The following is a 15,833-nucleotide window of genomic DNA, read 5'->3' on the forward strand; positions in this document are numbered from 1 at the left end:
GGCCTCCATAAAAACATCTCAGTGCCTGGTCTGGCACATACAGTGCAACTTGATTGTATTTTCCAACATCTTTCTTTCAACTACAGCCCACTTCGCAAACACAAGACATTCAGCAGAGAGGGGTCATTAGTGGAGTTCTACATTGGCAGCAGTTCAACACATTCCTAAATAGTCTTAAACCAGGGTCAAACAGTGAGGTGATAACTTTTTTTTCATTATTCTACATTATTCAGAGCTACAAGGACAAGAGTTGAACATAAAGGACTTTATGAGACTGAGAAAGTAAGTCATAAACCAGCAGATAAATTCACCATAAAAAGAAAACTATGCACATGGGAAAGAGCTCCAACCTCAGGTATACAGTCCTGGGACCTGTGCCGACTACTGTTATTCAGGAAAAAAATCTGGCCGTTACAATAGTGTCATAAATGCCAGCTCAAAACTTACCAGAACAGGGAGAAGAAAGCAAACTAAATACTAGGAACAAGTAGGAAACAAACCGAGTACGAGGACAGATCTGTCCCCCTGTAAATCTTGAACCTCACATGTACTTGAATCTTAAGTACTACACGCAGTTCTGGTCCCAGTTTTTGCCCTCAGTTCCAGGTCTGGATGACCTCTTAAATTAGCTTTGCCACCAAGAGAAAAATGAAGTGCATGCCAAGAGTCGCCAAACTAGTCTCTCTCATGAACTTCGTTCCAGTTCTACAGCGCACATAAAACTCCTGCCTGACCAGTCACCTCAAACAGATCGCTGCCTTAAGTTTGTCTTCTTCAGTTGCTTTAACACAGCGTATTGACAATTCATCTTCCCAACATTAGTCAAACTAACTCTATCACTATTATTATCAGACTATTATTAGCGGGATTGTAGTGGAAAGTCACAAGAATTTGAAAAAAAAAAAGTTGAAAGTTTGTTAGCAACAAATACAACACAGTCTGGGAAAATACAGTGAGCTCTTGGTATAAGTCTGTTGTGGTCACTTAATTTATTTCCCCTTGACAGTGTCAGGGACACGCACAGTTCTTCTGCTATCCAGGCCTGTACGATCTCAAACAACATCAACAATAGTAGTTGACAACTCACAGTCACATTGCTGCTACGTGAGGAGAAGAAACAAATTCAGGAGCAAAAGAATTAAAACACACGTGCACACACTGAGCCCTCATGCCTCAATACAGAAAAACAACGAGGGAAAAAAGAAATTCAGACCTCCAAGAAAAACTGAGAGGTTCTTGCAAGGTTTCTCACAAACACCACTGAAAACTTGATGTTCCCCCCACCTACTCCGCAGGGTATCTTTTCAAGCACTGGCAATCCTTCCAGAAAAGCAGAGAAAGCAAGCCGACAGGTTGCAACCTTACAGACGCTCGAGCCATGTAAGCGGTTGTTGTTACATGACGGCATCTGAGGCAGGTACGAGGTCACGGTGAAGTCACCAGTTCTACAGGGCCCTCCCGTCAGCCCAAGCCTGCAGGACCTCTCTTAGGAGGGCTACAGCCAGCACCGAAAGTCAAGGACTTCACATGTGCCTTACACACCCTCAAGCAATTCTTGGAGACAAAACACATGTGGAGCAACCCTGAAAAGACCCTCACTTAATCAGAAAATGGAGCAATGATAGCTAAGAGTATGTATTAGCATAGCTAGCATTTGCCTGCTTTTTCCAATGATGCTGAAGTTTCATTAAGCAAATGAGAATTAACAGTAATTAACAAAAAGATACAGCTATGTAAATAATGCTCGCGCTCATCCAGAGTACCAAGCACAGAACAAGCAGCTCTGCTGCGAGTTTAACAGCTTCACGTTGCAATCAAAGGCAAACAGTGAGACGTACCCCATTAAGGGAGGGGTGGAAAACGCTTACCAGCGCCAAAAGCAAGGCCTCAAAATTAAGACTGACCAAAACGTCAGAGTTCCTTGTAGCTCATGGGTCCACATGCCTATGTTTTGACTGCAGATACTGGATCTTCACAAAACACTTTTTAACTGCGTATGAGTAGGTTACATGTATTTTTTAGTCCTGAGAAGAACTATTTCCTACCAAGGGCCTTCCCTTTCATTACTATGAAAGGCACCGCGTGCCTTGTGGGACTATGAGTTCCGTATTTATGATTAAGAACAAATGCAAGAAGAGCTAGCTGTCAGCGAATTCTGCACTTCTTCCATCTTTAAGGCTAAAAATGTACTGGTGAAGCAAAAGGTACTTAAATCGTATCATTCTGCTAACAACTTAGAACATGAAACAGAGTGCGAATGGTTGGCTGTAAAAAAAATAAAATTTAAAAAAAATGAATAATGAATGATAAATAATAATGAAAATATACACACATTAAAAAATGGGACCAATCTTGAGATTTTTGGAAGGATAAAACTCTTATCAGGAAAGGTTCTTTCAAAGTAAAAGCACTGCATCTAAAGACACTACCCAATGTGATCAAATCGGGTACAGTAGCCTTCAGCTTCCGGAAATACTAAGAGTGAATAAATACATCCAAAAATAACAGCAAAGCATACTGTACCTCAAGGCTGGTGCTGTTGCCTTCTTCATCCATGTCTGGAGGTGCAGGAGGACCAGAACAAAACAAAACAAAAAAAAAGAGAAGACTGAGTTAAGAGACGACTGCACTCTCTAATCCAAACTCTGTTTGCCTCTGCAACGCGCAGCGTACCGGAACCACTCTTCAGGTTTGGCAGAACAAGACAATTCAAGGAGAACAACATTTTTTGGTTTTACTTCATCATCTCTTTTTGAGCAACAAAACCCAGGGAGTCTTCAAGGCAGAGCAGAGCCGCCGGTGACGGCAGCTACTGACGGCCCCCGGGAAGCGGCACGCCGGCACCGCCTCACGCACCCGCCCCGGCAGGCGGCGGGACCGCTGCTCGCTCTCAGCCGAACCCCCCACACGGGAACGCCGCGAACGCCCAGAGAAGCCGGGCAGCCCCCAGCAGGTGCCCGCGCCCCCGGGGCACAAACACAACGATCTCGGGGTCGCATTTTCTGTAAGGAAAATGGAAACACCGGTTTTCGACTCGGCCTCGCGTACTGACACGGGACCGCTGACCGGCGCTCGCTTTCCGGGGGAGAGCCTCACAGGAGCGAGCCGCAGCCCGGTCAGCGGGCCAGGCCAGGCCCGGCCAGCGCCGGGTCACCCCGCCTTTGCGGCCATCCCAGCGGGCCGAGCCCTCAGCCCCTGCCCGGCTCCGCTTCCCTCCTCTCCTTACAACAACTCACGGAACACGGTCGTCAGGAAACAACCTCCCGCCCGGGCCGCAGGGCGCCGGCACCTCTCGTGCAGCCGCACAAGCCTGCAAGGCCCGGCCCCCCGCCGCCCTCCTCACCGAGCCCCGGGCACTCCGCGGCGGGAGCGGCCGGGCCGGGTCGGGCCCCCTCACCTGCCGCTGCCGCTGCCGCCGCCGCCGCGCTCGGGGCCGCCCAGGCCGGGGTCAAAGGTCACCCCCGCGGGCCCGGGGCGAAGGTCGCGGAGGGAAGACCCCACCCGCCGCCGCCGTCCGCCGACGGGGAGCGGCAGGCCCCGCCCACACCGCGGGCTCCTCGCTGCTGATTGGCGGGGAAGCCCCCACCCCCGCACCGAATGGCCCGCGTCCTCCGCAGGTTACGATAGGCGCTGCGGATTGGCTGGCGCGTCTCGGCCAATGGGAGCGGGCGGTGTTGGCGTGTGCGGAGGCGGGAGCGCGCTGAGGTGCGGGCAGCTCCGCGGGGTCGCTGCTGGTGCGTGAGGGGGACGCGGCCCCGGCCCCGCTGAGCCTTCGGTGTCCGCAGCGGCCGGCATGGGGCTGCTGACTGAGCTGGCCCGCGGGCTGGTGCGGGGCGCCGACCGCATGTCCCCGTTCACCAGCAAGCGCGGCCCGCGGAGCTACAATAAGGGCCGAGGGGCCAAGAAGCTGGGCGTGCTCACCTCCAACAAGAAGTTCATCCTCATCAAGGAGATGGTGCCCCAGTTCGTCGTCCCCGACCTGGAGGGCTTCAAGCTCAAGCCCTACGTCTCGTACCGCGCCCCCGAGGGCTCCGAGCCGCCCATGACGGCCAAGCTGCTCTTCACCGAGGTGGTGGCTCCCCACATCGAGAAGGACGTGAAGGCAGGCACTTTTGACCCCAGCAACCTGGAGAAGTACGGCTTCGAGCCAACGCAGGAGGGCAAGCTCTTCCAGCTCTTCCCCAAGAACTATGTGCGGTAGGAGCAAGCAGCGGGGCTCCCGGGGCTGCTGCGGCCCCTCCGGCGCGCTGGGAAGAGCATCGCCGTTGTGTGAGGCGTGACCTGCACCAGCAAATACGGGACAGTTTCTGTCACCGGTTATTAAAAGCAAATCCTTCCACTTTGTCTTTCTGCAATGTCTGACTTAAATTGCTGTGGGGAAATTGGTGGTTGATTTCCCGCCCCTGACTAAGGAAAGCGTTACTTGAGTCTCGCGCTGTGCGTGTAGTTGTGTCGTGTACGCGTGCGGGTGTCCTGCTCTCAGAGAAGAGCTGATTGACCAGGCGCTGATAATTAGCAGGAGGCAGTTTCTCTCCAGGCTGCTGAAACATCATTCCTTCCTTCTGAGAAGGAATTCCTGTCTCCTGGGAACAAGGGAGGACAGGTCTTATCTCCCTGGGAGTCGGGAGTTCCCCGGCTGCAGAGAGCAGGCCACTGCAAGCCGAACAGTGCACCCCAGTCAGAGCGCGCTGCCGCCACTCGTGCCGAGCGGCAGTTGCAGCCCAAGAGGGAATGCTCCGACGGATTTACCCCAGCCCCGATGAAGTGTACCACTAAACCACGAGCGAGACCTCCAACAGGCAAAACCAAGTCTGTGCCCTAAACTCTCTCTCTGAGGAGAGAACCGCAGCTTATACCAAATGTCATGTTTTTTCCAGACTTGCCCAAGCCTTAAAACTACTCTTTCTTTTAAATTACAATACAGTGAATAGGTACATTTAATGTCTGTTCCTTAGCAGTGCAGCTGCTTGAAGTTGCAAGATAACTGTTTAAATTTGAAATGTATCTCAAGAATTGTTATTTTTGAACATAGTTCCTACAAGGGCAGTGTCTTGCTGTTCATCAAATTAAATGGCTACAGGTAACACTTACAGAGACAGTTGTGTGCAACTGTTTGAAGTAGAAACTGCTAAATTCTAAATGTCTTTGGAAATAACACGTTTTCTCTGACACCCAAGTGCTGGAGTCTTTGAGAAAATGGTTCTTCTGTGTGACAGTTCTGTCTGGGGACTGTAGCCCTCCCAAGGGGTACTCGGGGTTTGGTTTTTTTTCCATGAGGTTTGCCAGATATGAAGTACTGCAAAGCTTAAGCATTAGAGAATTAAATCACAATTAAAATGTTCACTTCTGGAGAAAGGAAGCATGTTTCCTGTGTTCTGGTGAGCAACCAGTCTGTGATGACGAGTGACAGATGTGTCCTTAAGCTGTTGTTAAAAACCACGTACTGTCAGGGCTGGATGGGGCTGTGAGGGCGGGGAGGGGATGCCACGCTGGCTTCTGCTTCTTAGTGCTGCAGCCCCGAATAACTGCAAATGCCATGGCTGGCATGCTTGGGCACGGAGGGTGCAAGAATGGCATCCACAGTGGGGTGAAGAAAGGCGCAGTTTTTCCAATTAATTAAGCCCGACCTGCATTTTTCACTTGTTTTTCAGCTCATCAGAATAATAGTTATACGCACGCAGTTGCTTTCTGCCTTCAGCTCGGGGTGCTGTTGCTGTTGGCAGAGCTTCGCCCCTTCCTTTCAGAGATGTCACTTTCTTCAGCTCCACCTCACGCTTCCCGGACAGGACAACTGTTCGCAGTTGGTTGGAGGGGGGTGGAGGACAGGCGAACGCAAGACTGGGGAGCGGGGGATCCTGTACCCTTTGATGCTGATACCACCTCGGTCTTGAGCAAGTCGCTTGCCTTACCTTCCCTACACGAAGGCAGATTATAATCGGAGACTCCCCATTTCTCCAGGCAAAGCCAGGACTAACACAATGCATAAATCAAGTGCCCCAGTCTGGTCGAATTCTACGATGCTGCTCCAGCTTCGCTAACCTCAGACTGTTTCCTCTTGATCCCACATGGCAATAAAAAAGCATTACAACCTTTTAAGATGCAGTCCTAGTCAAAAGCCATGTCGTGACAGGGTGCTCCGTCAGTGTTCCCACTGAGGTGTGAGGACTGGATTGTCTACTCTGACTTCCAAAGAGCTTTCAACACCACCACCAAACGGCCTCAGAGAGACTAAGCCGTCACGGGACAAGGCGGAAGGTCTGTGACAGACTTTACAAAAACAGAACGACCAAGGAAGATAAATCACTTATATTGATTTTATTTTAGAAACATCCAAAAATAGGGTGGATTTTTTTTTTTTTAACAAAAGCTCTTGTTCACAATACTAATATGAATCTTCATGTAACGGTGCTCAAGAATGTTTTCTAAAATACACATTCACCCTTGAAAAAGGAGTTTCAAAGCAGTAAAATTCTGATCTGCTGTACCTTGTCTGCGGCACTGTTACAGACAGATAGATACCTGTTGCTGGTGTTTCTTTCCCTCCAGGCAACTAATTCTTTAGGACCCTCAAAGAGAAACCACACAAGCTGGAAGTTATCTAGTTTAAGCTTTTTGTTTGTTTCTAGGACGATAATAGAGAAAGTGTTCCAGAAACAGGGTTTTGCTGATATTTCACAGTGAAAAATGAAAGCTAATGGAGCAACCATGAGAAATTCTGCAGCGATTCCTGGAGGTAGTTAGGGCAATGTTGGTAAGATTTTGGTTTCTGTGCTTGCTTATTTTGAACTTAAAAGATGTCAGGAAACTACTTTTTGGACGTTTTGATCTTAAAGCTGTTCACCTTTAAAAAACTGAAAGATCTTGACTTTGGACCTCAATGTTATGTCTTGCTGTGGAGAGCAGAAAACGTGCGTTTGATGCCAAGCGGCTATGGGGGTGGTTAAGCGTGGCCCTAAAACACAGTGGGGCTCGCTATACAATTTATGCTAAACCAGGTTGTGCTTAGCTTGGAGAGAGATAAAGTGAGATTGCAATCCGGTGATGAGTCTGATGTAAAATTAGGCTGTGCAGATAGACCAGAATCCTTCCAAGAACGGCCCTGCTCAGAACAGAGCTTCCTGTCGCTGAACCGCCATCTGTCATAGCGGTCAGTCTGGATTTCCTTCTAAAAAAGAATTTCTCTCTCCTCATGATCACTATCAGCACGCTGCACTGTCAGTATCTGGACTGTCTCTGAGCATCTTCTCAAAGTACTTACTAGTTTACAGATCACACAGCAGCTACACGCACAGCTAAGCCTCTACTCATGGCCTTTTCTGAGATATTTGGGGACACCTCTGACCACACACCGTGTGTTTGTCTACACGTAGCAGCACAGACAAGTTTGGTTTGTGATGGAAGGAGGAGAACGGGCTTAACAGATCAATCGTACAAATGCAAACGAGGCTTAAAGGGATTCAAATCTAAGGTACAAACAAGCAGCCTTTGAAAGGAAGGCTGTCCTACTTTGAACTAGTACATTAAGGGAAAACTAAACAGACTTGTCTGTGCTTGACCACATGCCTCAAAGCAAAGGCTTTCCTCGGTGCTGAAAATAAAACACCAGTAATTCCATCAGTATCGGCCTTAAAAGCCTCACAAGCTCAACAATAAAACTGGAAAAGCCCAACAGAAAGTAGACAGGGCATAAACTCAGATGTCGCACTCAATACAGGAGTTTTCCTACCCCTCTCCCTTGGGACTGGTCAATGCAAACTTTCACCTGTTCTTTCAGATGGAGATCTAGTACTTGGCGTCTCCAAAGGGGTCACCAGGCTCATCTCCCACTTCCAGACATGGAGGATATTGTCATAGAAAGAACAAGTTGCTACAATGCTCATTTCTTTTGGGCTGTCTAGAGACCTGGTTGAATCACCGCTTCTGTCCAGGCCCATTCCGTTGGGTCTCTTAGCTCCCAAGTCAGAACCGCTGGCTGACTCGGGATCTCCCCCTCGGTCAGGGCCCCCAGCCAAATCTAAACTCCCCTTTAAATCAGAGCCCCTAACCCGGTCAGGATCCCCAGGCAGCTTAGGACCCCCTTCTGCTTTGAGCGGCAAGGCAGGGCCTTCACTCTCCTCATCCAGTATTACATCAAAAGTAGCTGTAGGAGACTCATAAATTATCTTCAGGTTTTGGACCTGCAAATTCAGTCTCTCGTCTCCTTCCTCTGATCTTCCAACAAGCTCCTCCGAAGACTGGCACGCAGCAGCGGAGTCCTGCGTTGCACTCAAGGAATCCCTCGGACAGAGCCGTGACCAGTCAGCCCCGTAGGCCAAGGAGTTGTGCAAGACATAGGATGACAGGATGATACATTCCTCCATGTTTTCCGCTTAAAAAAAAATAAAATAAGAATACAAAATGAGCAGGAATCAAGTTGTGAAATGGTTTGTTGCAGACTGCTCACATGCCATTCGAGCACTGGCTGTGTCCTACAGGAAGAGTTCTCTGGTTATTGCCTTATTCACAAGGGAATTAAGCATTCCAGGAGAAAGGAGGTTCTAGCTCTCTTGACAATTTTTCGTCCACCTCTCATTAGCCTTGATTTTCCCTGATTCAGTAACCAGACAGGAGAAGAATTAACGTGCATCATTATTCAAAATACCTAAAAAGGCTCAAGGAAGACAAGACACATCACACAGCGATCGCCACTGAGCCATAAGTACAACTGGTAAGATTGCCAGACCAGGTTCTGGTTATTAATAAATTGCAGATGTGTTCTTCCCATGAGCTTTCAGCATTTGACTCTGATATTAAATGGACATCAAGTTCCTCCCTTCCCCATACAGTGGAAATGTTATCCTCATTTCACAAGCTGTGCATCTGCCCAAGGCCTGGAGAAACCTAGGAAGGCAACCATTTTATGCAAGATTGTATTTGTAATGTAAACGCAAACAGCTTTTAATCATGTAAATACCGTCTGATTCACATGGAGAGCTTATTCATGTTATTCTAGATTAACCAGACTGCACAGCACTTCCCTTCTGAGGCAATAACCAATTCACCAGCAGGTCAGTAACTTCTGCTGACAGTAAAGCATCACCTTACATTCAGGAGAACCTCTTTGAACCATCAAGATGAATACAAGCCAGAATGGTCACGTCAACAGGTAATGCCTTTACACCAAGACAAACAGGCTTTCTTCCCATGAAAAGAAGTTATGAGAGATTTACACATGAATAATGACAGTGCCTTTACGCAGCCGATCAGGCCAACAGTGAGGATACGTCTGGGAAAGCTGGAAGAGTTACCTCAAGTTGGAATAAAAGTCTGTGGCTATTAACAACATCTAGATCTTTCCAGCAAGCTCAGAGCTGGAGTCCCCCCATTAACCTGGAATAGGAAAGGAGAGCAGCAGAGCAGCACAAGAGCAGTGCTGTTTCACTAAACACTCACCCATGCTTCCACGGCAGTCAAGGATTTTGAATCCACTCTGCATGCAGGCTGCTAACAGCACAAAATCACAGGTTGGGTGCCACTTCAACCTCCAAACTCCACCTTCAACATGGGTGTCTGCCAGCGGCTGCTTCATGTTCCTGGTGTCCCACAACAGCACGTGCTCATCATAGCTGGAGACGTATCACAAATAAATATGCAAACAAGCAGCAAAGCTGATTCAGTGCAACAAGTACAGGAGAAAATTAGGAAAGATCGCATGCTTTTCATCACACTGAATGTCTGGAGAGACCACACCTTGAGCAGCAGTAGCGCATTCAAAATAACAGAGGAGGCTGGTCACACTAGTGAAGAGCAGCTAGAAGGGATTTACCTGCCAGTAGCCAGAAGATTCTCCCGGTGGGGACTGCACTGAATGCTGCACACACCCATTGAGTGTCTGCAAAAGAGTAACGTACAGCAGAGGGAAGAGACAGCAACGTATGACTTGAGAAGGGATTCTTCCTTGAATTTCAAGGATTTTGGGTCCACATAACTCCACATCAAGGTGTCTCAGGAAAGGAGAGCAAGGTGAACTCAAATTTCAGCCCAGTGAAACACACAGGCAGAATTCCATCTACACATTCCAACAGCCTTTCCAGGGCAAAACTTCTACTCACATAGTCTCTCAGCACAAATGTTTTCTAGTAATAGTTGTACCATCAACTGCCCGTAAGAATTTCAGCACAACTCCATTCCCACCAGACTTTACTCCCAACATTAATATTTCCATAGCAATAATCCCCAGTATATTTTAAGGTTACATATAAAATTCGTGTTGTATACCTAATTTTGAAATTTCACCCAATTTTAGGTGTTGAGAGTTGTATATATTGCTTTAACCATATTCTAAAAGATATGTTATGCCACCAGAAAAAAGAGGTTACTTAAAATGAGTGAAGAGTGGAGAATAAAATATTTTCTAAAAAATGTTCCATAATAAGATAACCAAATTTAACATACACAAAAATTCCCAAAATAAAAGTGTAAATCAGGATCCTTCTTTTAGAAAGAAGCTACCACCACCTTCATGTGTGGAAGTGAGCTGTTAGTTTATCATATTGAAGGACACAGAGAGGAAAGTTTCAACCTGAAATTGTCCTGATGAAAAAAATCTAATAGAGGTCTCCACTTGCCCAGGGAGGCAGAAACAGGACTGCACATCTCTGAATTCAGTGGCTTGAGAAGGGACACGGTAGCACCATATGTTCACACACAACAGCTTTAGGGTCCAGCTGCAGACTTGGCTTGCTTACCTCCTGCTGGTGAAGACAGGAGTCTCTGGGCTGCACCTGGTGTCCCAGCCCTTCAGCAGGCTGTCGTCCCCTCCTGCCCAAAGACAAACATTGTCCCTGAACACCGTCCAAACGACCAGTGCAGGGCACCAAGGCAACGCAGTTAACACTGAGCTGATGCTTTTCAGCCCTAGGACCTCATAGCATTTAACGGACATACCAAACATCGCTTGAGGCTCACAGTACTCATCACCACAGAAGAGACATGCATTAACACCACCATCACTTTGCTATGCAAAAAAATTTAGAAGAAAAAAAGACTGGACTCTAGAAGCTCTCTGCTCTCTTTTGCACACCGCAAGAGATTAACATCTTTTTTGCCAATAGCCAGCCAAAGTACAGTTTAAAAGGCACCGCTTCTCCTAATTAACTCCAGCCGCTTCCCACAATCAAGAAGCCTTTTACCCCTAGCAGAGGCCCCAGCCCTTACAAGCGGTGTGATGCACGCAGCGTACCCAGCCCTAGCACAGACTCCCAGCCCTACACACATCCCTAAACAAGGTGCTCCCCACCAACACCCCCAAATGAGATTCCCAGCCCTTACAGACCTGAATACACAATATCGGTGTCCCAGTAATTAAAAGCAGCAATCCAGGCCTCAAATTTGTGAGCTTCCCACTGGTTCAGGACATGCACAGAAGGAGCAGATTCATCTATGGAGAAAAGATTCAGCTTCCCCTCTGAATCACTGCTGATCACTCTCAAAGGACATCCACTACAGTGGAATACAGAGAAAACATTAGAAATTACTGAAACTCATGTCCTAAGAAGCTGTTAAGAGTCAAAAATAGCAGCCAAAATATAGACAGATAACAGAACATAATACTATATATGTTTGATTCAACTAAACATTGATAGAAACCGGTAGTGCAGTGGAAGGAATGCATGCATCTATACAGTTCTTTTTAGCTTCAGCCCATCCCATCTTAAAATCATCTACATCAATGATCCCCATTCCCTGATCTCACAGGGGAGCAAACCCTCACACTCATGTGAGGGAAAAAAACCAGCCTTGGGTCTTTCTTTGTCCTAGCTGCATAACTTGACTTCGCACATGCCTGATATTACACCAATAAACAATTCCTTATGAAGAGGGATTTTTTTTCCTCCAAGTCAGACTGACAAGGACCTCTCAGAGTCTCTTCCCTCTTCTGCAGTACAAAGAAATGTTTTCTTTCCCTGCTATCACAGGCATCTGAAGCACTGGCTGATCCCGACCTTTCCTGCTCTCTTCCTGTGGCATGATACAGTTGCAGTTTCTGGACACAACGGACTTGGAGCACTGGCAAAAGCTTTGCAGCTCACAGCGGACAGACTTTCTGACATTCCCTGACATGAACTAGGTACCTTCTCTTTGGTTACCTGCAACGATAGGTACTGATTTGGTGGCTCAGGGCTTCTTTCCAGTTCTACATCATATGCTAGTTACTAAACCGTACTGAATCTCCCAAATTTCCACACAAGAGAGAGAGTCACCCCCTTCCTACACAGATGTGAAGGCTGCACATTCGGCTTCTAGAAGGGGTTATTTGTCTCTCAAGTGACAACAGTGACAGGCTTTAAAGGGACTTTTCATCATGGCAACGGTCATTTATCTTGAAGGGCAGAGACAAGGAGAAGAAGGAATGTAAGGAAGAAGAAACTAGAACTGGGAACTCTACTTATTCATTAAACAGCATGCCCAAAAACAGTGCTTTAATTAGCAAAAGCTAATAAATATTTGCCCTACAGCATTAAGCACATGACTGCCTGATCCCCTCAGTTTCCAGCCTCACACCAAAGGCACCACTCTCTGTTTTGACTTAACTTACAGAAAACATACACCCTACCTCTTCCAAGGTACAGCTAATTCATGTTATTTCATGCAGTGATGCCATTTCTGAAATCAAACATATGAGCATTTAAGAGAGGAAGGAGCCACTTCCAAACCAATTCTCTGCCGTTTCTCACTAACCCATGTTTAAACTTCTTACATGTGCTATTATTAGCAGTTCTCAAGCAGAACTTCACACTAAAATTTCAGCTGTTCTAAGAGCAGAGTTGGAACCAGTGGATCCATCTGCATCCCATTCTGGTCTTTCCTTTTAGCAAAGGCAACAGAAGACGTGTCCCTGGCTCACCTGCCGCCATTCACCATAGCACAACCTCACAGTTGTTGTTGGTTTAGTCTCTGTTACAGTGGCCACGGTATGTGTTCTTGTTCCTTTATTACCCTTGCTCTGGAAATAGTAACTTCTAGAGAAGGTACAGGGAGACAGCTGGGACCAAGAAAGTCTTAAGCCACTTCACAAAAAGCCACTAAAGATTCATTCATCAAAGTCCTCAACTTATGCCTGAAAACTGTCACACACACGACGACCTCCAATACCAGCCTTTATCTCCCATCCTCACCATTGCTCTCGTCCTGTGGACCAGTCTAAAGACAAGGCCAGACGCTGTGCACCGAGATCGACCCTGAAGCATGGCTCCAACATGCAGCTGTTCTTCTACTGGAAAGAAAAGGAACGGGTTAAGACTGGGAAGACAGCAGGTACATAACAACACTTGGACTGCTTACTCCTACGGCAGCTGTTTTCCAGAGACTGACGAGCATATCAGGGTCCCACATTGAAGAAGAGATGAAACATCCCATAGCAACGTACAATTGCTTAGTACTAGCTGAAGGGCAAACATATGCATACACAGGATCCCCACCCTTCTGCTACCCATATCCCACCAAATCGCCCTTAAACTTTGCTTCTTCTCAGTGAGTGATGAAGTGCAGGAGAAGTGATGATGTGACCGTTGAATTCCCTTATAGACTGGCTTCTGTTTTCTTTGCTCTGTGGGAATGGCTCTCTTGATTGCTCCTTTCTCTCACCAACCGAAAGAAACCCCTCTACAAAATTCTTCCCTGTTTTTAACAACTTTGCATCTTCTGCTGTGTTTACCAGTTAGTCCATACTTATTCTCAAGTGCCAGTTTCCAGGGTTTGCTTCTGTTCCCCTCGTGCCTCTCATCTCCCACACTCTGCAGGTGGGTAGAGCCCAGCCAGCCTCTCTGGTGCCATGCACAAATTTGTGGGATTTATGAGAAACATCATCAGAAGACAAAAGAAGTGCTTAAAAAGATAAGCGTACTGAGGAAGCCACGGAAACCATACAGCTTTCCTACATGTCTCTGAACACTGCTAATAAATCCAGAGATGTATTAAATCTGGGTTAAACACAGCTTCAACAGCAGCAGGTGTTACAGCCACCTACCTCGCTTCCAGTCAGGTGGCAAAACTCCACGGCACCTGTGGAGGTTGCAATGCCAACCATGGGATGTTCTGCAACAGGAACATGACACCTAAAAGATGAAGTTAAACAAGTCTTGAATGTCCATCTTTCTTGTATTTAAGGAGGAGAGCAAAGTCATAACTTTAATTCCAGGATGCACAAGGAGAAGGTACTTGACCAAAAAAATTTCATTAAGAAAATCTAAGGCTCCTCAAGTTCCCACAAACCCGCATGGAGAGGATTATATATAGCAGAAATCTACTATATATTATTATATAAACAAAAGAGGTCCACAGTCACTGACTGGCTGTTCATAAAGAAGCTGAAGAGCGTAACAGAAATGAGCACAGCCTTTGCTCACTGGAGCAAAATGGAGAATACGTCCCTCCAAGAAGCCAGGGACAGTTTCGTTAGTAAATATTACTGTTGCTGCCATACCAACAGCCAAAACAGGACCCCAGAGGGGCAGACCACGCTGCTGTGAGCTCCAAGCCTCGACGGGCCAGCATTACCATTTGATGTCCAGGATGGCGGCAGTGTCAATCCTCTGGATTTCGGTCAGCGGGATGAAAGGCTGCTCCTCGTTGTAGTGATACAGGTAGAGGCGCCCAGTCCGGTCACAGGCCCCACTGCTTCCTTGGGAGTCAGGCTACATCAAAAATTGTAATGAAAAGAGTAGGCTTAGCCTCCCCCAGACCTCTCCCCACCCGAGATCTTGCCAGGAGCGGCCGGCAGGAGCAGGACAGAGGGCTCCCACTTTTCAGGTCCCTCCCTTAAGCCGCCACAGCTCCCTCAGAGCAAGCCACGCTCACCCGCGGGGCCCGCTCAGTCCCACACTCTGCGACCACCTCAAGCCAACCAGCTGGGACACGGCACGGCCCCACAGCGCGGGGACTGACAGGGCCAGGGCCGGGCGCGGCCGGGGGGGGCACCCGAAGCGCCGCTGAGGCACCCGGCACCCGGCTGAGGTGGCCCGCGAAGGGCGGGAAACCACCGCGCGTCCGGCTGAGGTAGCTGAGGCGGCCGGGGGGACCCCCGGGCCCGGCCGAGGTGGCCCGCGAAGGGCGGGAAGCACCCGCCGAGCCCGGCCGCGGTGGCTGAGGCGGTCGGGGGGTGGAAGCGAGTCCCGGTGCGGCGCCGGCCGGGGGCCTCACCGCGGGGGGCGGTCGGAGATGGTAGGTGCCGCAGGCCAGGATGCTGTGCCAGCCCTCCACCGGGCACCACTCCACCGCGTCCGCGCTGAACTCCGTGTCCACCACCTGCAGCGTCCGCGTCCGGCACGGCGCCGCCATCTCAGGGCGGGCTCATGCTGCGCGGGGCAGCGGGACGGCTCCGGGACGGCTCCGGGACGGCTCCGGGGACGCCGCGCCCCGGAACCGCCGCCCGTCTGCTTCCCGGTCAGGGGCGGGGCGGGCCCGGCTCAGCCCGCCGGCAGCTCCGCGGGCGGTGCCGCCCCCGCCCGGGCCGCCGAGCCCGGCCCCGCCGCTGCCCAGCCTGGAAGAGGAGCCATGTGGCCCAAGCCGGGCTTGTTGGCACAAGCAGCTCCGGCACTCGCTGAGCTTCACCCTTAGCCGCCCTCGGATGAGGCTTTTTTTCCATGAACTCGCCCAAGCTCTTTCCAAACGCAGTCTTCTAGCACCCACCGCGTCCTGCGGAAAGGGGTCTGCAGCTCAAACGCGTGTTAGGTGAAGGGCTGCTGCTCAGTTTTAACCCAGCAGCTGCTAGTTAGGGAGAAAATCAGCATTAGTATTCCCTTGGCATCCTCCCTCTGCCGCTCTTGAAGACCTGCCTCATATATCACTGTCAC

General features: G+C 48.9%; 3 protein-coding genes across 5 annotated transcripts in view; 1 reads left to right on the plus strand and 2 right to left on the minus strand.

Annotated features, from left to right (window-relative positions):
• The window catches only part of PNPLA7 (patatin like domain 7, lysophospholipase), a 125,659-nt gene extending 122,126 nt beyond the window's left edge, over window positions 1-3,533 (minus strand). For 2 of the 3 annotated variants that reach the window (XR_012045731.1, XM_072883479.1), the window contains exon 1: window positions 2,524-2,558. Coding sequence is in view for 2 of the 3 variants with exons in the window: in XM_072883479.1 (XP_072739580.1) it covers window positions 2,524-2,556 (33 nt within the window). In the remaining variant the exon portion in view is untranslated. Of the gene's footprint in view, window positions 1-2,523; window positions 2,559-3,397 lie in introns of those variants that run through there. The other variant, XM_072883478.1, reaches the window with a different exon arrangement.
• Window positions 3,534-3,660: 127 nt separating this feature from the next.
• On the plus strand, window positions 3,661-4,339 carry MRPL41 (mitochondrial ribosomal protein L41). Its single transcript, XM_072883481.1, has one exon. It carries the CDS (start codon window positions 3,794-3,796, stop codon window positions 4,199-4,201), a length of 408 nt encoding a protein of 135 aa, XP_072739582.1. The 5' UTR covers window positions 3,661-3,793; the 3' UTR covers window positions 4,202-4,339.
• Window positions 4,340-6,296: 1,957 nt separating this feature from the next.
• Window positions 6,297-15,368, minus strand: DPH7 (diphthamide biosynthesis 7). Its single transcript, XM_072883480.1, has 9 exons — window positions 15,181-15,368; window positions 14,539-14,675; window positions 14,009-14,096; window positions 13,158-13,252; window positions 11,315-11,481; window positions 10,728-10,800; window positions 9,806-9,871; window positions 9,433-9,605; window positions 6,297-8,368 (listed from the first exon to the last, which is right to left on the minus strand). The coding sequence occupies exons 1-9, from the start codon at window positions 15,316-15,318 to the stop codon at window positions 7,746-7,748; spliced, it is 1,560 nt and encodes a 519-aa protein (XP_072739581.1). The 5' UTR covers window positions 15,319-15,368; the 3' UTR covers window positions 6,297-7,745.
• Between the last annotated feature and the right edge of the window lie 465 nt (window positions 15,369-15,833).

Source organism: Ciconia boyciana, chromosome 18 (genome assembly GCF_034638445.1).
Source record: "Ciconia boyciana chromosome 18, ASM3463844v1, whole genome shotgun sequence".
Classification (NCBI taxonomy): domain Eukaryota; kingdom Metazoa; phylum Chordata; class Aves; order Ciconiiformes; family Ciconiidae; genus Ciconia; species Ciconia boyciana.